Source organism: Rutidosis leptorrhynchoides, chromosome 4 (genome assembly GCF_046630445.1).
Source record: "Rutidosis leptorrhynchoides isolate AG116_Rl617_1_P2 chromosome 4, CSIRO_AGI_Rlap_v1, whole genome shotgun sequence".
In the NCBI taxonomy this organism is placed as follows: Eukaryota; Viridiplantae; Streptophyta; class Magnoliopsida; order Asterales; family Asteraceae; genus Rutidosis; species Rutidosis leptorrhynchoides.
In genome coordinates this window covers 76,280,840-76,304,786 of record NC_092336.1, presented here as the reverse complement: position 1 = coordinate 76,304,786, position 23,947 = coordinate 76,280,840, and the positions used below count along the sequence as shown (strand labels likewise).

The 23,947-nt window shown below is 32.0% G+C and overlaps 2 protein-coding genes across 2 annotated transcripts; one reads left to right on the top strand and one right to left on the bottom strand.

Annotated features, from left to right (window-relative positions):
• The first annotated feature begins 7,230 nt into the window (after positions 1-7,230).
• On the top strand, positions 7,231-11,806 carry LOC139839793 (putative E3 ubiquitin-protein ligase XBAT35). The gene is made up of 10 exons (XM_071829951.1): positions 7,231-7,543; positions 7,689-7,803; positions 7,931-8,011; positions 8,096-8,184; positions 8,274-8,365; positions 9,228-9,309; positions 9,542-9,641; positions 9,737-9,787; positions 10,190-10,275; positions 10,419-11,806. The coding sequence occupies exons 1-10, from the start codon at positions 7,442-7,444 to the stop codon at positions 11,061-11,063; spliced, it is 1,443 nt and encodes a 480-aa protein (XP_071686052.1). The 5' UTR covers positions 7,231-7,441; the 3' UTR covers positions 11,064-11,806.
• Positions 11,807-19,442: 7,636 nt separating this feature from the next.
• On the bottom strand, positions 19,443-20,616 carry LOC139839789 (protein LIGHT-DEPENDENT SHORT HYPOCOTYLS 4-like). Its single transcript, XM_071829947.1, has one exon. The coding sequence runs from the start codon at positions 20,253-20,255 to the stop codon at positions 19,659-19,661; it is 597 nt and encodes a 198-aa protein (XP_071686048.1). The 5' UTR covers positions 20,256-20,616; the 3' UTR covers positions 19,443-19,658.
• Positions 20,617-23,947: the final 3,331 nt, after the last annotated feature.

Below are 23,947 nucleotides of genomic sequence, written 5' to 3'. Positions count from 1 at the left end.
GTGTGGGAAAAATTTACCAAGTTATTTGGAACATATGTCACATATTTTTGTACAAATAATTGAAAATACTTTTGTTTTGGACGATATTAATCAGTTTTACCCAGTTTATTGTAATTTAAAAAGAAGTAAAGTCTTTCGAAAAAGACAAGCGCTTCTTGATTTAGGCCAGGAAGTTGTCGTCCAGACCAGTTGTAGAGTCTACGAAAAACCTTGAAAAGTTTTCTCGAAAATCAGCTGGAAATCCACGGACCTCAGCATAAAACAGGGTCGCCAAGTGGTCAGACTTATCCTAACCATGAGAGGATCTGTCTCGTACAATGTGGGGCACCGTGCAAATTAGCTTATAAGACTAATGAATCAGATTCCCAGAAAGGATAATCTCCTTAAAGATCAAAAATCAGCTTTTAAGACTGATATTACTCAATCCTTGAGATTGACCTTAAAGATTGAGAATTACAAACTCATGGAATTCGATGATATCTAAACTCGAGCTTGAACGAGAAATTATTTTGATCAAAATTACAAACCGATTTGTTTTCTGAAAAACCCATTTTTAATGCGTTCATTACCATTGAACGTAAAATTCTAGGAATTCACCTGGAATTCATTAGGTCACCTGAACTAAATCGGGTGTCAACCGTAAGAACGGTGGTTGTATAGCATGGTTGAAGACAGGACCTTGTGCCAGACCAAAAAACTATAGGGTGATCTTTACTATTGCTCCTACAAAGGATAGTTATTGCATCCGACACGTTATAGACCATAATTAAAAGCATGTCACGGGACATTGCCTCAACAGTTGCTTGTTCAACGCTTTCCTTTACAACCGAACGGTAGTTTACCGAAAGGTAATATACGGAGCTAGTATACTGGACGTGTTGCTTTCCTAATGCAAGGTTAGCAAGTGGGTGACACAAAACCGCAAGTTTTAAGCTAAATTTTTAAATATGAAACCCACACAACCCACAAAAACAATTTGCAAACACCGGTGAAGGGTTATTCCGGAAAACTTATCTAGGGTAAAAGCTAGATTGAATTTTCAAAAAGATCAAATGTTTTCATAAAGATCCAAATTCCTTAAGGATCTAAATTTTCATAGTCATGTGGGACTGTAAACCACAACGTTACTATCATTGTTTATACCGCCGTAGAGAAATCACTGATGTACAAAGTGTGAAGAATAAAGAAGGGATTCTAGTATTTTTATTTCAAGACTATATTGCTTGAGGACAAGCAACGCTCAAGTGTGGGAATATTTGATAATGCTAAAAACGAACATATATTTCATAGCATTATCCCTCAAGAAAGACAAGCTTTTAGTTGCAATTGTTCTATTTACAAGTGATATTCGTTTAAATAATAAAAGGTGAAGACAAAAGACAGATTCGACGAATTGAAGACGCAAACGACCAAAAAGCTCAAAAGTACAAAGTACAATCAAAGTGGTTCAAATTATTGATGAGAAACGTCTATAAGTTACAAGAGTACGAGCCGCAAAACGCAAAGTACAAGATATTAAATTGTACGAAAGGACGTTCGAAAATCCGGAACCGAGACCAGAGTCAACTCTCAATGCTCGACGCAACAGACTAAAAATTACAAATCAACTATGCACATAAATATAATATAATATATAAATAATTCTTAAAATTATATATATATTATATTATATTATATATAAACCGTCGGCAAATAAACAAACAAAATCATGTGAGCTGGAAAAGCAGGCCATGCGATCGCATGGCCTGGAAGTGAAAAATCCATGCGGTCGCATGGTGAACAGTATCAGCTGACATCCTATAAATTTCGCGTGTTTTGGTCAAATGTTTTACATCTTTTCTCGACTCTCTATCTCTCACGTAATATATATATATATATATATATATATATATATATATATATATATATATATATATATATATATATATATATATATTATAATTTTAATTTTAATTTTAATTTAATAATAATAAGGGTATGCTAGCGAATGTTGTAAGTGTGTAAGTCGAAATTCTGTCCGTGTAACGCTACGCTATTATTAATCATTGTAAGTTATGTTCAACCTTTTTAAATTAATGTCTCGTAGCTAAGTTATTATTGCGCTTATTTAAGCCGAAGTAATCATGATGTTGGGCTAAAATATTAAAGACGGGGTAATTGGGCTTTGTACCATAATTGGGGTTTGAACAAAAGAACGACACTTGTGGAAATTAGACTATGGGCTATTAATGGGCTTTATATTTGTTTAATTGAATGATAGTTCGTTAATTTAATATAAAAATTTACAATTGGACGTACCTATAAATAACCATATACACTCGATCGGACACGATGGGCGGGATATTTATAAGTACTAATAATCGTTCATTTAACCGGACACGGGAATGGATTAATAGTCAATGGACTTATTAAAACAGGGGTGAATTATATACAAGAAAAATTGGTGTAATTATATTTTAAGTCCCCAATTAGTTGGAATATTTGACTTCGGATATAAGGATAATTTGACGAGGACACTCGCACTTTATATTTATGACTGATGGACTGTTATGGACAAAACCAGATGGACATATTGAATAATTCAGGACAAAGGACAATTAACCCATGGTAATAAACTAAAATCAACACGTCAAACATCATGATTACGGAAGTTTAAATAAGCATAATTCCTTTATTTCATATTTCATCGCACTTTTATTTACTGTCATTTTATTTAATTGCACTTTTAATTATCGTACTTTTTAATTATCGCAATTTTATTTATTGTCATTTTATTTATCGCATTTTAATTATCGCACTTTAATTATTGTCATTTACTTTACGCTTTAAATTAAGTTTTATTTTTAATATTTTACATTAGGTTTTAACTGCGACTAAAGTTTTAAAATCGACAAACCGGTCATTAAACGGTAAAAACCCCCTTTTATAATAATAATACTACTTATTTATATATTTATATATTTACAAATATAGTTTTAAAAATATAGCGTTAAACTTGGCTAGCTCCCTGTGGAACGAACCGGACTTACTAAAAACTACACTACTGTACGATTAGGTACACTGCCTATAAGTGTTGTAGCAAGGTTTAGCTATATTGTAACGACCCGTCAAAATCGCTATTGACGCGGCACGTTAGTCATTGATTCCACGGTGAGGTTTTGACCTCTATATGATACGTTTTGATAAAATATTGCATTCATTAAAATAAGTGACTTTCTAAACATAGAAAGTTATAAACATGCGGGCGAGTGCTTAGGTATAAGCAAAACCCCAAAATACATAAGTCTTTAATTTACAGGTTGACATCACAGTCCAATTATTTATTACACAACGCAGTTTTATTTTGAATGCAATAAACTTTGTACAAAGCATGAGAGACTCCATGCAGGCAACAAGCACATCACAGCGGAAGCAGTCTAAGGACCTGAGAATAAATCATGCTAAAAAGTCAACACGAATGTTGGTGAGTTATAGGTTTAATTGCTCGAGTCATAAACATATATAAAGATAGACCACAAGATTTCATCAAAAATTTATCAATAGATTCTACGTAACAGAGCACCCTGGTAACTAAACTTAACGCTATAGTGATAATTACCCCATTCGTTTTAATACACTCAAACCAATGTGTCTTAAACTCAAATAACATACGTCCGTTAAAAGGCTAGCGCTCTAGCTCGGACGGGGATGTCAAGCCCTATGGATCCATATACAATTATTCGCGCCCACCAGTCCATATCCTATGTACTGGCAGCTACTAGTTACCAAAGCTAAGGGATTTTCGGTTTAACTCGGTGTAGAATTTAGTATGTACTTGTGTCTTATTGCGTTTAAAATAAATTGCATGTATTCTCAGCCCAAAAATATTTAAAGTATTTAAAAAGGGAGACTATAAACTCACGGTTCAATATTGAGACTCAATATTGTAGGCAAATTGCGTAGACGTAATGATGGTAGACGACTGTATGGTTGGCCTTGGATTCAAAAACAATACCCAATATTTCCTTATTTTAAAACGGTTTGAAACCCGAATTAAAAACACCCTCGTATATAGCTTATTATTATTAAACTTAAATTTAAAATTATAATTATAATATAAATATAAATTTTGAGAGAAGAAAAAAAATTAAGTAAATACTTCGTCGAGTAAACTGCCTTTTATAGGCATGTTTCCTGATTTTGGTCCCCATGCGATCGCATGGGTTTTCAGTGTTTTTGCCATGCGATCGCATGGCGTTTTGTTTGCTAGTTCGTCGACATAATATTTACTGTAGCAAATAGTGTTTTTGGTCCCCATGCGATCGCATGGGTTTTCAGTGCTTTTGCCATGCGATCGCATGGTTAGGCTGAACAGCTCATTTCTGCTTGTTTTCTAGTTCGTCGACATCAAATAGTGTTTTACTTTTAGCAAATAGTGTTTACTGTAGCATATAGTGTTTACTGTAGCAAATAGTGTTTACTGTAGCAAATCACTGTAGCAAAGTCGTTTTCACTGTAGTACTGTAGCAAAATAAGGTTTCACTGTAGCAAATAGTGTTTTACTGTAGCAAATAGTGTTTTACTGTAGCAAAGTCGTTTTTACAGTAGCAATTAGTGTTTTACTTGTACATATTATAATATATATATATATATATATATATATATATATATATATATATATATATATATATATATATATATGTATATTTACATAATATTAAATCATATAGAGAATTGGTTTAAATAAGCCGAAATTTTCCGGGTCATTACATATATCCACTCTATAAATAAATAAATAATTTGTGTAAAATTGTATCGTATTTAATAGTATTTCATAGTAAATATATAACTATTTCGTATACACCTCTACGCACATCAATAGATGCGGCTGAAAATTCTATCAGTGATTGTTGACGTGTTATTCATATTTTAAGATTTTTAGTTATCGCTTTATACGGGTACACAGTTACACACTCACAATTTTGACTGTCAATTGAATTTTTAGGTTGCTGCATCCTCAAGTGTTGCTTGATTCGAAAGCCATGGGGCATTTATCCTTCACAGATTTGCTCGGGAGATCAGTTTAACTATGATATTGTGCATGTACATTGTATTTTGATTATTTTGTTGCAGATGTTTGTAGGTTTAAAAAGTATATGATTTTTTTTACAATATACTATTGTATTATCAGAATATCAGTTTGAGTTATTGTCACTATACGAGATATGAGTCAGTGACGGAACTTGAACTCGAACACGATGGGGCGGGTATAAAAATTTGAATAAATTTTTTATTGTCATCAGGGGTAAACACAAAAAAAAAACCTTATTTTTGGTATAAAAAAAATAAAAAATTTAGTGCAAAATTTTTTTCCTCGTTAAATCTAGGTGGGGCGGATACCCCTTTGGGTAAGCCTATCTTCCGCCACTGCCATGTGTTCTATATTAGTTAACTGTTTCGGTTCATGTCCCTGCTTTTGAACGCAGTAAGAAAGTTTTGCGTTGAATCATTAATCAATATAGACGAAAAAAGTGGGAATAAGATTTCTACTAATAAAACCCTAGATGAAGTTTCTAGATTTTAAGCCTTTCATCAAAGATTGAAGGAGTTAATTTCCCGACTATGGAACCAGTCACCGGTGAAGAATTTTCAGAAATTCAAAAGTCACATGAGATTAATTGTTGTTGGTCTTCGTGTGACATTAGAGAGGGTGTGATTTCAGAGGTAGTTGTAGGTGATATTGAAAAGGAAACGTGTAATGCATGTGATAGTTTAAAAAATGATGTGTTTGTCGAGGAATCCAAAGGGCCTAATGTTTTTGTTCCCCACGCGCATGTATCGAGTCCCAATGTAGAAGATTTCTTGCCAGAAGATAATGTTGAATTTAAAAATTTTGCATGCAGTGGACCTTCCAAGGTCGATGATATTTTGTCACAAGAGAATGCTAATTTTAAAAATTGCACGCGTAACTCATCAAACGACGTGACCACGGTTGCCCGTTTTCGTGTTAAGGAGAGAAAAATTCATCCATTGATTAAAAGTCATTTCATTAAACACGTTTGGAGAAGGAGAAATATGAAGCGTAGACGACGTCGGGATAATTTTCGTTGGCATGAAAGATATTTTATCGAGAACGTGATGAAAGATTCGGATGAGGACGATGATGAAGTTGGTTGTTGCTCATGTTGTTCCTCCTGTGCATCATCGGATTCGGATTCATAGTCTCCTTTACTTGTCGTCGGGTGTTTTTTAGTGTGTTCGTGCTATTGTCCCTTTAATGTTCCGAGCTTTGTTGTTTTGTGAGTTTTATTCGTGAGTTTGTTTGTGGTCTCGTGTGCGTATGTGCGGTCTGTGTCTTTTCTAGCGACTTGCTAGTGTAATTCGTGTACTTCTTTTATTTATATTAAAATTTTACTTGCCTTAAAAAAAAAAAAAAAAAAAATTTGTAGGTGGACTAACTACAATATCTTACAAATCAGCAATTCATCATGTTTCCAAAATTTACCTCATTTTCACATCGACCATTACTCATATTGTACATTTGTAGGATACTACTAGTTGACATCATTAGAGTTGGTACATTCATATAGCTTTTTGCAAAATAATGAGATATTAAATAAATAAAAGTGAAAATTTGAAAACGATAAAGAGACCATCAGACTACAATGGACAACCCTTTAGAAAAGCACAAATAAACAACTGCAAACCAACAAACAAACGCCCCAAACACCTACATTATCGTCATCATTAGAGTTGGTACATCCATAAAATGTAACTATTCATCATATCATTTATTGAAACCTATATGTCTCAATTACTTCAACAAGTAACTACATTTGATGGGTTTTAATATAGGGTTTTTATTAAGTAGATGGATTTAGGGTTTTTGATTTAAATGTATGAATTTAGGGTTGAAGATAAAGAAAATGGATTAATATGAAGAAGATAAATGAGGATGAAAATAATATCAGGAAGAAATAAGAAATAGCCATACATGTAAGCAGTCCACGTGGAATAAAAGATGATGTGAAATGTTAAGTTGGCACTTAACTAAGAATTTTAACGATACCTTTGTTTTTGATAAAATAATTCTTAAAAATGAAAAATAGATTACTTTTAGAAAAAACGAGGTAAAATAATTATTATTTTGTTTTTGTTATTTACGGAGTATGTATGTAACTTGCCCAATTGGTACGGAGTATATCCGAACGCGGAGGAGAGATTTGACTTTTTGGGGTCAATTGCATTTTCTTCTCGAGGAAGATAACGCCATTTCTTTCCATATGCATATATCTTACAAATAAATACATACATACATACATACATACAATTTATCGCCAATCGTCACTAATAATAATTAATTTAAGGAATATTCATAATTCAATTCATCTCGTCGGTGGATCGCTGTTAAATTCAACCCTACAAAACACAAAACCCTAATATCATCAATTAAAATAATCAAATGGGTTTACAGCAATCCAAAGACGAGCTTTTGTATCAACAAGTCAGTTATGGCACCACTGAAGGTATCAGAAAACTTCACAGCGAAGGTGCTGGCCTTGAGGTATTACTATTATATATTATTAATATTATTAATACTAAAAATTAAATAAATTGGATCAGTTTTGTTGCGAATTTTGATTTAATTTGTTATTTTGAATTGAATTAGTGGTGAAATTATATTGTAACTGTTGTTGTTTGTGGTTTAGTGGATGGATAAGGAAGGAAAGACACCATTGATGTTAGCTTCCATGAATCCGCAGCTTTACGATGTTGCGAAAACGTTGATCGAATTAGGTGCTAATGTTAACGCTTATCGTCCAGGTAAGCGCTGCTTCGTGTTCACTAGAGTTCTTATTAAATTATTTATGTCTGATGCATATATGATCTATTAGTAATTTAGTAATTAGTATTAGTATGTCTGATTAGTTATGTCAACAAATGCGTTTAGGGCGTCATGCTGGAACTCCTTTGCATCTAGCTGCCAAAAGAGGCTTAGAACCGATGGTTAAGCTACTCTTGTCACATGGCGGTATGTGTTCGTTAATTAAACATGGCAGTGTTACTATAACTGATGATTAAGCTACTGTTCACTTATATATTTTCTTAAATTTAGCTAATGCATTGGTTATGAATGATGACTGTCAAACTGCACTTGATGTTGCAAGAATGAAAGGGTATCCCAATGTTGTCCGTGCAATTGAGGTACTATAACTGTTTTCTCTATATCGTTTCAATTAATTATAATTTAAACGTGTGATAATTTGATGTTGGGTTCATAATGTGATTACTAGAACCATATCTGCTTATTCTCGGGTTGGCTGCATGAGCTTTATGGGCCAGGCTTTCTTGATCTTTTTGCTCCTCAGCTACTTTCTAGAAAAGTGTAAGTCTTTCGATCTATATGTTTATATTGTATACAAAGAATTGCATAGTGATTAAATCAATGATTAACGGTGTATTTGTTTGCCTCATAATTGAATGGTTTAACGCTGAATGATAACGATTCAACATCCAACGCGTTTGTTTATGACCTTCGAATGACTTATGATGCTCAATGGTTAACCATTCAGTGCTAAACCATCCAGAGCTGAAACACTCTCTTAACCGTTAAGTATCTAAATTTTCTATAATATCTTCCTTAAATCATATCCAGAACACTTAAACAAACAAGTATACTGAATTATCTATTCATGTAACACGTTAATAAGGTAATTCTTCCCAATTCACATCCTTCATTCCAATTGATTATCAAACAACTTATTTTCATTCAGAACCGAGTTTATTCTGATCGGATATGAACCATTCAACGCTAGATCCTTCAGTTTTATCAAACACAACCTAAGATCCGTGAATTGTGTGGTTTGGTACACCTGCAATATGGTGGCTTTCGTGAACACTTTAGGTTAACGATGAATTAAAGATTTTGGATGTGTGTTACAGGATTAGTTATCTTGTTATTGCGTCTTGACATCGTAATAAACAATATGTAATGGTTGGATATTTTTTAATTATTTAGCCTCAAGGTTCAAATTTTTTAAAGTCTGTTTCTTACCATCTGTAGTTGAACTGATTTTATAAGAAATATCGTGATTACTTATTGACTCCTTATCATGATTACTTTTTAAACTGATAATTTTATTATTACTACTTCATATGGCTGAAGCACAACCAAACATTATTTCCCACTGCAATTCTATCAAACACATTTTATAACAATTAATTATCTCTGTATATTTATATTCCAGGTGGGTAGTTATAATACCATGTGGAGCTCGTAGAATTACAATGCCTATCAAGCTGGAACTTGCTATATATTCTGGTTTACAGGTATGTTGGTTTGCAGGTACCACATAAATCACTAGTTGAAATGATAAACAAAATGCTAAATCTCTAATAATGGTTGCAATATTAAAACCGGTGACATTCTTTATAAGTTTCATCATAAAATCTGAAAAATGCTTACTTTTAATCGGTATGGGTTGCATTTGAGACTCTAGATTATGTGGGTCTCAGTTCGAATTGGTATCTTATCTTACTGCTATTTTTTACTAAAAAACAGGATGCTAAACCTCGCTCGTTTATTGCACTGTGGAAGGCTAACTTGGATGACACAAACATTAACCAGCCTGATCCTACAGTTGTCATAACTACTTCCAACAGTAATTTCTCAAAACATTTGGATTATATATACATGCTAGTGTAATGTAGAAGTTGTATGGTTTTATGTTATGTGTTTCTTTTTCTATATGTATAGTCCCAAGACGCTGGAGACGGAAGCGATCTATTTCGTACTCTAAAATTAGGCGTAAGTCTGTTGGGTTGAAGTTGGTGTATACAAAAAAACTATAGATCATTTCCAGTTGGAAGTTGAATTAGTTTTCTTTGATATCTTATTCGGTTACAGTCGTCACACATTTCTATTTTCGACATCTTTATATTGTCATAGTGTTTTAAATGGGTTGAAGTTGAATTGATAGGGACAAAACAAAACTAAAATGGTGTCACCTGACAAATCCTTATAAGCAATAAATCAACAACCCATCTTGATACATGCATGCGTATGATATCGAATCATTTTTCGGTGATTATGTTTTTATCTACTATAGTGAGGGTGATATGCAACTATGCATATATGTTTATGTAATTTTATTGTATAGTGACAAAGGATTTTTTGGCTGCCTAACTCATACTTAATTATCGACCACAGAGTCACGTATCAAACTTGCGCCAGTTAACGCAAATGAAAAGCAGCAATTGGAGCGGTTTTGCAATGCTTGCAAAGGAATTCCTCAGGTATATTCTAAGTTCGCCTGTGTAACCGGTTAGAGCTAAATATAACTGAATAAGCCCATAGACTAATAAAGGGGTTGAAATTGCTACCTCTAATTTATACAGAGTATTATAATTTGTAATTAGGCTGGTACTTTACGTTTCAGGTGGCACATCCTGCATATCCATTCAACAACCAAGGCTCTAATGTTGGACCACCTGTCCAAACAGCAACCGAGGACCCTGCGTTAGCTCAGGCTATTACTGCTTCCCTCCAATATGGATCAGTACCGGGACCCACGGGTCCTGACACCTATACCGGTTCTGGCTCAACCAACCCTGCTTCTGAAAACAGTGACCATAATAAAAAGAGCAAATGTGAAATTAATGATGCAGGAACAAGTAGCACCAGCACCCCGATTAGTTATCATCCTCACACAGATAGCAACACCTATACCCAAATTGTCCCAACAGCACCTATTAACCACGTTGCACCATCCTTAATTCCCTCGGCGCCACCGATGCCAGATATGGAATATGACGGTCCCATTAACTACCCGTCTATTGATTCTGCACCAATCGATCTGTCCGAGACTATAACTAATGCCGAGTCAACAGGTGAAAAGGAGAAAACTAACAGTGATTCTTCATCATGCGTCATATGTCTCGATGCACCTGTTGAGGGAGCTTGTATCCCGTGTGGTCACATGGCTGGATGCATGTCCTGTTTGAACGAAATAAAAGGAAAGAATTGGGGTTGCCCTGTTTGCCGAACCAAGATTGATCAAGTTGTGCGGCTTTATGCTGTATAGGGTTCATGCTGGATAGCAGTTTCTTGTATACTGGCAGTAAGTTCTCTTCTCGATACAATCAAAAGTTCAAGTTCATATGTTCGGCTCATGGTTTCAGTCAGAGGTGGCAAATAGGAGGGTTGGTTAATGGTTAAATAAATAGTTTTCTAGTACAACACACGTATGATCTATACATATTATTAAACCTAAATCTGTAATGAAGTAAAAAACACTTTGGGAAACTTTTTTTTTTTTTTTTGATAGTTAATGTTCATGTTCATTCTAGTAATTTGACCGGTTAGGATAGAACATAACACTAGGTGATAAATAAATTAGTTTGAAATATAGCCACCTCTGTTAAATGTAAAGCAAACTAAACTCAATCTAAGTTATTTAACCATCCATATCGAATGTAAATAGATAAATAGTTCCTAGTACTAGGTTTCCGAAAGGCTATTTGGTATATTGAAATAGTATTCTGATTTTGTTTCTTGTTGGTGATGCAGTATCTATATATATATATCTTGAGGACTTGTGAAAATAATAATCTTTGCCAGCTACGGGAGAAGTGGAAGCTGATTATCAAAGTTGTGACAACTTTAACAACTTCCATGTTATCTTTCCAATCTGAGATTTGCTATGTGGTATGTGCTAAATTGTTTCGAGTATATCCTAAAATGATAAAACAAGTATATATTTGTAAATTTTGTATGTGGATATGACTTTAATATCATATAATTTAATATAATAATTGTTATATGTTATATTTATGTCTATCGGCTCCTGACTTGACGGCATCAAAGGAATTCTTTCAACTAAGAAGAAGTTAGGAGTTCAAATTTCATAGTAGACAGTGAGATGTTAATATTAATGGTGGGTGTACATGATATATGCACTAGTTTGTAAGTTTATGTATGCTGATATATTGGGGGTCTTTTGATAGTAGTCTTTTTATTTCGGTGAGACGTATGATTGTCTAAATTTAATCTCTCCGGCTCTCAATAGGATTAGGTGGTAATGTTTTTCTTCCGATGTGCGTATCTTAGACCACTTGTATTGGTTAAGGCGTTTCTTGGTGTCATTGTCTTTTTGCACTTTTTGGATGAGTATGACGTGTTTCTTTTTTGAGTGGAGTAGTGGTGGTGTTTCTTTTCGGTATAGTTAGGAGTATTGTGATGATGTGTTAAAATATAATTGGGTTAAGTATTAAAAAAGGATAAAAATAATATTTTTAAATTAATAAAAAAATAAAATAAACAAGAAACTGTTTCTTTTGGTGTTTCTTTGCAACTGATGGCCTCAAAGAAACGCTCCAATGTGAATAAATTTTGGTGTTCCTTTTTGCCACCTCACCACAAAGTGGCGTTTCTTTCCACTAATACAAGTGGTCTTACAACACAATTCGCTCATAGGTGCAGTCTCTATGTGGCTTGTCACACTCGATCTTCATCATGTCCTTAACATTGTGCCATAGGCACCAATTACCCTGTCTTTTCGAGTCTTGTCTTTAAGTATTTGTGTATGTTAGGATAGATTTCGTTAAGTACTGAACCAGTTCAGTTTTAATGATAGATGTGAAATTGAAGTAGTAAAGAAGTTGACTTGTCAACTGCAAGATAAAGAAGTGGGTTCTTTTTTTTTTTTTTTTTTTTAACGGTTGAAGCAAGATAAAGAAGACGTAAATTAGTAAAAATTAAAAATATTAGAGATAAATAAAAATAAAATTGGATATTCCATGGGTTTAAGTGTTAAGTGTAATTGGGTGAAAGGTAAAGTACAAGTAGGAATGAGGTGAAATGATTGATGAAGCATAGAAGTGTCTTGTCATAGGAAAGGGGTAAATTTACATTAAAATTCCTATCCTCTGTGTTTCAACATATTTGTACAATCCTCCACAACTTTGCTTTCTTTTCTTGGAGACTTCACCCCACTCCCTCTCTAAATCAATAAAAATTCTGTTTTCTTCGTATTACTTGAACCACTCCCAACCATAACATATTTCTTTGAAAAGACTGACCTCCACATCAGCATCATATCATCAATTTCTTAAAAAAAAAAACTAAAAAATGCTAAACAATACCAACCATCACATACTTATTTACAAAGACTGAACCCACACATTTTTTATTATCACTTATCAAATATTAAAAATTAGACTTAATTAAGCTCTTGGTCCCTAAAGTTTTATCTTTTTTTTTTTTTTATCATTGTCCGTAAAGTATTTTTGTTTCATCCTAACCCTTAAAGTTATGATATGGTTTCATTTAGGTCCCCAGTTAACGGATTGAGTTAACGGCCGTTAACTATGGGGATCTGAATGAAACCATATCATTACTTTAAAAGTTAGGATGAAATAAAAATACTTTATGGACAAGGATTAAAAATACTATAGAAACCAAGGGCTTAATGACCAACCATCCACAATTTGATTTATTATTTGTTTATGCATTTGGACCCACCACTTCGTCTTTGAATATCCACTAAATGACTACTTTGCTTTTATTCATTTTATTATTGACATAAAAAGACTACCAATTGCCTACGGCATCTTTTACATTTATATAATGACCAAGTAAAAAGACATATCGTTGGCTCTGGTCTTACGTATTCATTAATGACGGATATAGTAATTATAATTAAGAGTGTCACTAGTTAAAAGCGATCAAAGTTAAGACGTTTCTATGAGCTTCTTCATGTAAATTATGTGCGCTCACCAAGTGTATATTTGATTTTCTCAGCCATGGTTACTTTTTTTTAACGACGATTTTTTGGCATCAGTAAATCATTTATGTCAACGATCCTCATCATTTGCACGTAACACACACGTTCGGACGGAAAATCGAACCCGATCGACGGTACCCGGGAACACATCCATTCGAGAAGTGGTCCGGGTAGAGGTCTGTGAACGAATCCGGTAAAACCTCCCTGCTATAGGTTCAATATATACCACCATTATTGGTGTTCAATTCGTTTAAAGAAAATCATGTCATCCTTAAGGATCGAACTCATGACATCTCCCTATTACATGACACAAAGTATATGGGGGAACCGTGTGTGTACAGGCTTTGTTAGTTTAGAGGCCTTTGATGTAGTTTTTTTATGTGTCTTTTAATGTATCATGTGATCAATTTTATCTGTAAGACCCTGATCGGTTCAATGTTTTGTGGTTGGACTATTTTTAGCTTGTTGAGTAGTACATTTTAATTTAATCTATTCTATTTTTCGCAAAAAAAAAAAAAAAAAAAAAACGTCTAGTTAAAAAAAATACATTATCCATTAGTATCATTCAAGTAAAATTATGCTATCCAATCAAATGCTATCACTAGTTAAATTAAAAAAATATTCACTAGATTGCGTATTTCACTTATAGTTCGTGATACCACTGCCACCCAAATACATTCGCTCCTAGTATTCATTACAATTGGGTGCTAATATTTTCACTTAATTATTTTTTATTTTCAATCGTATCAATGCATTGACAGTTGTACTGTTCAAATAACTACTACATCAAAATATTGAATATATCAAAAACTTAAGTTGATCTATCATCACCATAAGTATTATGGAGTACTACATAACTTTCTCGATGATAAGTTGATGTCCTGCTTATGAGTTTCACGTATCTTTTGACTTGTTTTGTCCTAAGTTCTTCGATGGACGAGTTAGTATCTTCATCGTATATATCTTTCTTGACGGGCATTCTAGTGATATGAGTTGCGGCTTATTTATTTTCTTCGAGACCAAGTATTTTGGTCGTTTTAGTGTTTAGACGTTTGATGGTAATATAGCTAGTTTTTAGGGGTTTTGGGAGATTTTTAGATACTTTTGTCTTCAAGGAGTATTACAAGTTCTCTCATTAATAAATAAAAAGTCAAGTAAAGATTAAAAAAATATTATATTCAGACAATACTTGGTAGAACATCATGAAGCTACAATCACTATATACGAAAACGACACATTTTTTGGTGTCTTTTTGTATATAGCGAGTGACAGAGATAGCATGCGCGTTTCTGCAGGAAATGATTTCTCTTCATATTTTTATAATTACAAGCCGCACATCGACGATTGATACTCTAATCTTTGAAACAAGTTTATAAATATAAAGTTGTAAAAAATTGTACATAAAAAATGAAACATTTTTAAAGAGGCTACAGTAAATGATTTCACTCTATATCAAGCTGACGATTGATATAATTAACAATTATTATTATTATGTTTATAATAATAATAATAATAATAATAATAACAATAATAATAATAATAATAATAATAATGTAGTAACAATAATAGTAAAATAAATATCGTTGTCGATTGAGTTTATCAAACGACCAAATCTTGGAGGTCTTTTAGTATTATATGATCTATTGTATAATATTCATTTTCTAGATTCACCAAATCAGTTCTTATAAATAGTTAGCATGTAACATGTAAACGGAAACGGTAGTAAGAATAAATTATTTGCTAACCAAATTAAAGTAAAAAAAAAAGTGAAAAACTAATTATATTACACCAAAACTGATATTCAAATGTACTCCCTCCATATCAAATCCATTGTTTAGTATTAGGTTGTACCAAGTCTCAATTTTGTTTAATAATAATCATTTCTACGATGTACCAAATTAATTGACATATATAATTAGTACATAACCCGTAGTCGAAAATACTAGTTCGAAAAAAAAATATAGTAACCAAGTTTTTTTTAAATCAAAAACTCGTTCATTAACTCAAAATGGACATTATAAATAAATGCCATGTATTTTTTATTTTTTTAAGAAAAAAGAATTAATAATTAAACAACACATGGTAGAGCTTCATGAAAATACAATCGCTATATAATAAAACGACACATTTTTGGGTGTCTTTTAGTATATAGCAAGTGAGGGGGCTTGCGTTTTACTGCAGAAAATGATTTCGCTTCATATATTTATAAAAATTACAATCCACACATCGACTATTAATACTCAATTTTAAAAGAAGTTTATACTTTAATATTCTAAAAAATTGTAAATAAAGAAACAGAAACATTTTTAAAGAGGCTACCATAAATGATTTTACTTTATGTCACCCTAACAATTGGTACACATTATAATAATGTGGTAGGATCAAGGGGGAAGTAACCAATCGGGAGGAAGCTGTGGGAAAGCAAAACTTTTTTTTCTTCTTCGTTTTTTGAAAAAACTTTGTTCACGAACATTATAGATTGGATGAAAATATGAACATTTAATAAATACATTTTGAGATAAATATTTTTATTTTGGCGGGAAAACGCTCGAAGAAGAAATATATAACAATTATCGTGTTTTTCGAGCGTATGTTGAGGTTTTAGATATTAGGGTTTAGATATTAGGGTTTATAGGGTTTAGGTATTAGGGTTTAGAAATTTAGGGTTTAGATTTAGAATTTAGATTGAGTTTTTAACACGAACGGTTTAGAGTTTAGGGTTTAGGGTTTAGGATTTGTGGTTTTGGGTTTAGGGACTAAACCCAAAACATCAAACCCTAAACCCTAAACTCTAAATCGAGTTAAATTTTACTTCACAAAACATGAAGAAAAAAAACGTTAACATTCTTCACGATCAATATTATCTTGAATGTTATTTTTTTCGATCGTTTTCCCGCTTAAATAATAACATTCATCACAAAGTGTCTTTTCTAAATGTTCATATTTTCGTGTGATCTTGATGCCTGAAAAAAAAATTCAAAAAAACGAAAGAATTTTTTTTTTTGCTTCCCCCTGCTTCCTCCCTATTGGTTACTCCCCCATTGATCCTGCCCCTTATAATAATTATTATTTCGTTAAGTATAATAACGAGTTGTATCATCTCGCGCTTCGCTGCGGATTCAATTTTTTTTTTGATATCAATCCTATTAAAAAGTTATAAGGAACTAAATATACTATATTTTATAACTTCATATTATGTATGTGTAGTGTTGATAGTAAAGAAGAATATATAATTATATAATGTATGTTAAAAGACAATGTAATTAGACAAATTAGTCTAAAGTGAATAGTAAATTCACTTTGAATTTTCGTGTATAATAATAAAATAAAATAAAATAATAATAATAATAATAATAATAATAATAATAATAATAATAATAATAATAAAATAATAATAATAAAATAATAATAATAATAATAATAATAATAATAATAATAATAATAATAATATTTACACTAATAATACTCCCTCCGTCCTAAAATAATTGTCCTGTTTTGACTTTTTTAGTCTTTTTTCTTCAACTTTGATTTTAAATATCTTTCTTTGTGCCATATAATATCGAATGAAAGTTATACCAAATGAAAATACATTAAAAAATCAATCTATTCATACAAAATTCATGAAATATTCGATAGTAAAAATCAACAAATAATTAAAGTTAAAACTTAAAAAATTGAATTTGAAAAGTTCAACAGGACAATTATTTTGGGACGGAGGGAGTAACATATATATGGTTGTCGTTAACGACTAAGGGCGTGTTTGTTTATCTCTTAATTGAACTGTTCAACGCTGAATGCAAAAGCATTCAATATTCAGCGCGTTTATCTATGACATCTGAATGACAGATGGTGCTGAATAGTTCAGCATTCAGTATTAAACAATTCAGAGCTGAAATTATCTCTCAACCATTAAGCACATAAATTTAATGTAATATTCTATTTAAATTATCTTAAGAACACTTATTAAATAACTATATTGTATTTGTTCATGTCAGGAGTTAATAAGGTAACTTTACATCATTCACATTATTCGTTCAAAATAATTATCAAATATGTTAATGTCATTCAGAAATAATTTCATTCAAAACCTTTGAACCATTCGGATTACGGACCAAAGGAGGGATTTGTGAAGGGCTCTAGTGGTTTTGAATCAGTTGTGTCCAATTTGACAAATCTATTGGTAAAAAGCATATCGTTTCGGAGTCTAGGGGTAATACCGAAGGCGACTCTTTTGCGCTTTCAACGAGGTTACGGATAATATGGAAGGAAAAGGGTATCATATTAATTCTAGTAAACCACCCACCAAATCGGTTCGTGTTAAAATGCCGAGAAATGAGAGAATGAGATTTGGTTCAAGGAGCAGAGATGGAAGTATTTAGCGTGTTTATCAAAGACGCTTGAGTGCTTTGTTCGCATGTTAAAGGTGGTTATCTTGGTATTTATATGGATTTTAATCTCCCGATAGTCGTTTAGATTGGTTTCCATCTTTGATATTTGTGTTATTTAGTCTTATATAGCTTCTTAGGCCTTTGATCTATAATGTTTAGTTTAGCGAGCTTAGTTTTAGTTTTAGTTTAGTTATCTCAGTTTTTAGTTTGTAATTTCGAAGAAGGTTTCATTTTTTTATGAACGTTCTTTCGTCTTATAAAAGTTTATTCGTCTTTTCCAAAAAAGAAAAAAAAAGATAATATAGCACTTTACAACACTTTTAAAACTGGAAATACATTACTAGGGAGCAGGGCCGGTCAAACTTTGGTCAAAGTTTTTGCATGCCCCGACGAAATGATTATAAAATGCCCCCAACAGTTACGCAAACATATATCTTTATGAGGTTTAAACTATGGATATTAATAATTTTTTTCGAAATGATGCCTAACCACGTGATGCCCTGCGCCGTCGCCCACTTCGCCCATAGCCTTAGCCGACCCTGCCAGGGAGGTGATATTTTCAAATTAATTTTTTATAGATCCACCTATATTTGATTTTATCTTCCCAAAATGAGTTGTAGCTCAACTGGTGGTGGCATGCCTCTTTTAGCGAGAGGTCAGGAGTTCGACTCCGTTGGGCCACAATATTGCACTCAATTCTCTGACCTGAACTATCTACCCAGGTTGCCTTTCGCTTAGTGCGGTGTCAGCGGAGAGGGGGGGTTTTTCCGGTCATGCCCTCAGATTGGTCCTAGTTTTTTTCATGCAGTAGTTGAAGGCGAGTTATGCAACTACGGAAAATGAATGCATGAGTGGTTTAGTTCCCCTAGTGATCTCAAATTGATGTTCAAAAACAAATACTCCCATATAAATTCTAACATAAAATTTGTGTAAAACATGCCTAAACTTATGTACACCTATCAAAAACGAATTCAAAAATATCACCACACATCCTGTAAGGGCGTCATCATAGCTGCACAGGATTACTGGTGCATCTCTGAGATTGTAACACCACAAACGTTAGAAGAAAATCTTAAAAATCACAAACTTCATGAGCTACAATTTACTAGCTATCACTGCAAGATACTGCTCTACTATGTTAAGTGGAAAAGAATAATTAAAATATAAATAAATGTTAACCTAGCTAGACGGCTATTTTAATCTAGTACTAGTACTATAGTAGCAATTAGAGTACCACCAAAGTCACTATTTTTTTCTTCTCTACAAACAGTAGTACTGATCAATTATTTATTTGAATCATTATAATACCACCACCACCAATATCATAAAATAATGATAATCAAAGATAATAAAATTCAAGAAACTGAAAAAAAAAAAAAAAAAAAAAAATCAACTTGGAAGAACAGTATATAGTTGCATACCTATCACTTAATTTTAAATGGGTATTTCACCAAATAATTGAGTAGAATTCACTTTCCTTTTGTGACTCGAAAAGCAGCAAACTTGATCAAGAAATATGCGGTGGCAACGGCGGCGGCGGTGATGACGTTTGCGACGGCGGAAGCTGCAGTGGCCGCTTTCTTTTCTTCTTTTCATAACTAATCCCTCTTGCTTTAGCTTGTGAATCCCTAACATCACGTAAATAAAGCCTAACAGCCCGTGCTCCAAATGGATTAGTTTCCGGGTTCCCACCGTTTTCTTCAAAAGCTGCCCGGAGACGGCCGACGAGTGCATCAAGGCTGCCCCAAGCTTGTCTGAGTGGACACGGGCAGGGTGCTGGTGGATTAGGGTGACCGAAAAATGGACAAAGTTGTGTGTGAACTTTTGTCTTACCAAATTGGTCAAGATACTTCAAGAATTCAAGAACATGTGCACCACTGCACAGTGAAAGATTCAACGGTGGCCGGTGGTTACGGAGGTACTGACCGAACGTGTTCCAGTCACGGCGTTTTTGGTTCTCGTAACGGCTGAGTGTGGTGGTCGGAGAAGAGTTAGAAGATGAAGATGAGGTTGTAGGGCTTAAAAGGTTTGTTGTGATAGATGAGTCATCTTGAACTTGTGGTACAACATGATGATCTATGGTAAATGAGTGAAATTTTTCCATTTTTGGTTAACAGAAAGATATATTTAAGTGAACTTAAACTAGGTTGTTAGTAAAGTTTTAAGAAACCCTAATTTTGGTTTAGATGGAATTTTAGGGTTTTGTTGTGTTCATCGGGATTCTTGAAGTACATGTGGGTGTAGATCAAGATTTCAAGATTTATGATGAAATGAATGTTTAAGCATGAAAAAAGGTAGACAATAATGGATTATGATAAAGTGAACAAAGAGGCCGGTAGATCGATATATGGGCAGAAATGAGTAGTTATTTTTCAATCTTATTACCTAAAAGAAGGTTATACAACTGCAAGTGTACTAGCTACAGAGGAATAGGGAGAGCATAGATAAGTGATATATGGACAATTGTGAAAAAAAAATACAAAATCAAAAAAGGGTTTGAAATTAGGGCCTTTGTGGAAATGAAAAGAGGTTGACAAGAAGGTTTGGAGGTGATGGATGGTGTTTGGAAGAATAAGTGGACTTCATAAAATATGCTACTATAAATAAGCATAAAATATAAAATATATACTCCGTATAAACTAAAAAATAATAATTTATTCTCTTATTTATACATGATATAGAAATAGATAGATACGTAGTATTAGATACTACGATAACTATATCTTCTATCTATATCTATCTATTACGGAGTATAATTTATCTATCTATCTATTTATTTATATATTATACCCGTGTGAAATAAATGTATCTATTATTTTTTAACTAAACTGAATTAAATAATTCTACGTTGTGACGACTCGGAAATTTTCGACCAAATTAAAACTTAATCTTTATATGTTTCCGACATGATAAGCAAAAACATTGAATTATGTTCATGTATATATTTGACCTTTGATCAATCCCAACGATTCACGAGCAATTGTTAATATATATATATATATATATATATATATATATATATATATATATATATATATATATATATATATATATATATATATATATTATATAAATATTTAATATCTAATAAATGTTCTTATAAGATACATAATATAAATACTAAATGTTACATGGATGATAAGATATAATTTCTACATATTAAATTTACATACAAGTTAAAATATTATAGATATATTGGTAGTACTTATATTAAGATAAATGGTAATATCTAAAAATCAGTATTAATAATATTATTATATATAAAAAATGATGAAATTAGATATATAAATCATTATACTATTATCATTGTTAATATTATATTCATTAGTAATATTAAGATTATTAAAACTAGTATTATTATTTGTATCATTAATAAGATTATTATAATTAATATTATAATTAAATTTATTAAAACTAGCATTATTAGTAATATTAACATTATCAATTATCATTACTAGATCCTTTATCAAAAATTTTATTATTTTTGTAATATTAATATATTTATACTTGTAATTAACAAAATTTATAAATTATATAATCTGTTATATAGACGTGTATGAATTGATCCATCAATATTTATTTATTTTTAATAATTTTCTTTTGTTTCTTTCTCCTTGCCATCTGTTTGCTCGTGATTCATTTGCCAACGACCCCACATCCATTATATTCAGACAATAGAAGAAAAGCCATTAAACTTTTACAAAATCCTTATCATTCATATAACCTAAATAATATATGTAACTTTAGATACAGTATACTTGTGGGTTATGACAACCACAACTAATTTTTGACATCTAATAATCCACTACCTACTCCATCTCTTTATATTTCTATCTTTCTATATTCTATATACATACAATTACATGTAGAAGCACAATCGTAATAAGCAAACCCAACTAAACAATCACCTCTTGTGACTACTTCTGATTGTTGTGTGTTACGTTGTTCAAAGACATCAATTCCATCACCTTGATCCACATGAACCGTACACTCTCCCACTTCTTCAATCTTTGGCCTGCTTCTAAATCAAACGATTACCAGGTTTGATTACCACCTTTCAGCCGCCTCCTTGAACCACCCTAACCACCACCCTGCTTAAATGCTCCTGCTTCTACTTCTTGTCATGAAGAAACATCCTCAACAACCATTAACTTGCTGCTATAAACTATATCACTTCCACCTTCAAAACCACCACGATACCTTCATAAGTCACCACCTACACCACTATTCGTGAACCCTTAATCACTAACCACAACAAACATAGAACACCCACTTGTAATCTTCTTTTACCTTCCTGTTATCCATCAACAAACAAACCGAACCATTTATATTATATAGTATTACATACTTAATCATTGATATTATAATTACATAATAAATTCTATAAGACTATGCATATACTTACAACTTGAGAAAAACACACCCATTAACTCACTTGTTCATCTTTCTTCATTGATCTCCATCCTAGTCAAAGAACCACCATCTGGGTTCATTCACCACCATTCCAAGCCTACTCCAGCTGCAACGTTTCCTGTTATGCTACTAATTCCTGTTTTATCATAATTTGAACAAGGTAAGCTTAATAACTACGATTGCTTCAACTGCTATTTTTGTTCCTGTTTGGATTACCACTCAAAAACATATACAAGCAAGTTACATATTACTGTTGCTATTCTGTTTATACCTCAATCCAAACCCACCATCACAGAACCATTAAATCATCAATTGTTTATTGCTATTTCATTTTACTACTACTGCTATTGGTGTTTCTGTTTCAGTCTGTCATCATCATCAAACCATAATCCTAACTGCAACTATCACTATTCTGTTTATGTTTCTATTACAACTGAATCACACAATCATTATAATCACATCATAATGGACTGTTTGTTCTGTCATTCGAATTCTTGAACACAAGCACAAATCTATTACATTTAAAGATTTATGCTACTTAAATCCGTTTCTATTTCTATTTACAATTCAAACCAACCTGCTACTTATATCGTTTCTACTTCAGTTACAATTCAAACAAACCCTTCAAGAAACCCAATTATTAATATTCGTGTTTAATCCATTTAGAAAGTACAGAACATTTATAGAGGAATGAATAAATTAAGAGAAAATCAATGAACCAATTATTTATTTCACCAATTAATGAACCAATTACCTGATCAATTGTTGAAGGACGATGATCAACGAGAAAAACGAAGAATGATAATGATGTTGAACGAGGATGAATACGAATCAAGGACCTACTATTCATCGATGTTGTGTGATGGATCTATCGATGATGAAAATGATTGTTGATGGATTGCATGATGATGAATTCTCCTCTCTGCGTTTGGCTTCTCCTGCTAGTTTCGATCTGAATTGGGGATCCGATCACAAAAATGTGTTGTGCTTTTGATTAGGTATAAATATAATAATAACGATTATTATTATTATTATTATTATTATTATTATTATTATTATTATTAGTAATATCATTATTATTATTATTACTAAATTAAGTATTACTATAAATATTATCAATTTTTATTAGAATTGTGATTATACTTACAATTATGATTAATATTATTAATATTGTTACTATTAATATTATTATCAACATTAAAAACATGATTTCATTAATAAAATATTAATTATTATTATTATGATTATCATTATTATTATTATTATGAGTATTATTATTAGCATTATCATTTAAGTTATTATTAGTATCATTAGGATTAAAACCATTATTGTTATTATTACTATTATTGTTATTAGTATTATCTTTAGAGACATTATTATTAG

Bases quoted from the DNA above. Each gene is read 5' to 3' on its own strand.
- LOC139839793 (XM_071829951.1), top strand. From the start codon at position 7,442: ATGGGTTTACAGCAATCCAAAGACGAGCTTTTGTATCAACAAGTCAGT. The intron at 9,642-9,736 runs GTAATTTCTCAA...CTATATGTATAG, and splicing joins TGTCATAACTACTTCCAACA to TCCCAAGACGCTGGAGACGG. The intron at 9,788-10,189 runs GTAAGTCTGTTG...TATCGACCACAG, and splicing joins TTCGTACTCTAAAATTAGGC to AGTCACGTATCAAACTTGCG.
- LOC139839789 (XM_071829947.1), bottom strand. From the start codon at position 20,255: ATGGAAAAATTTCACTCATTTACCATAGATCATCATGTTGTACCACAA.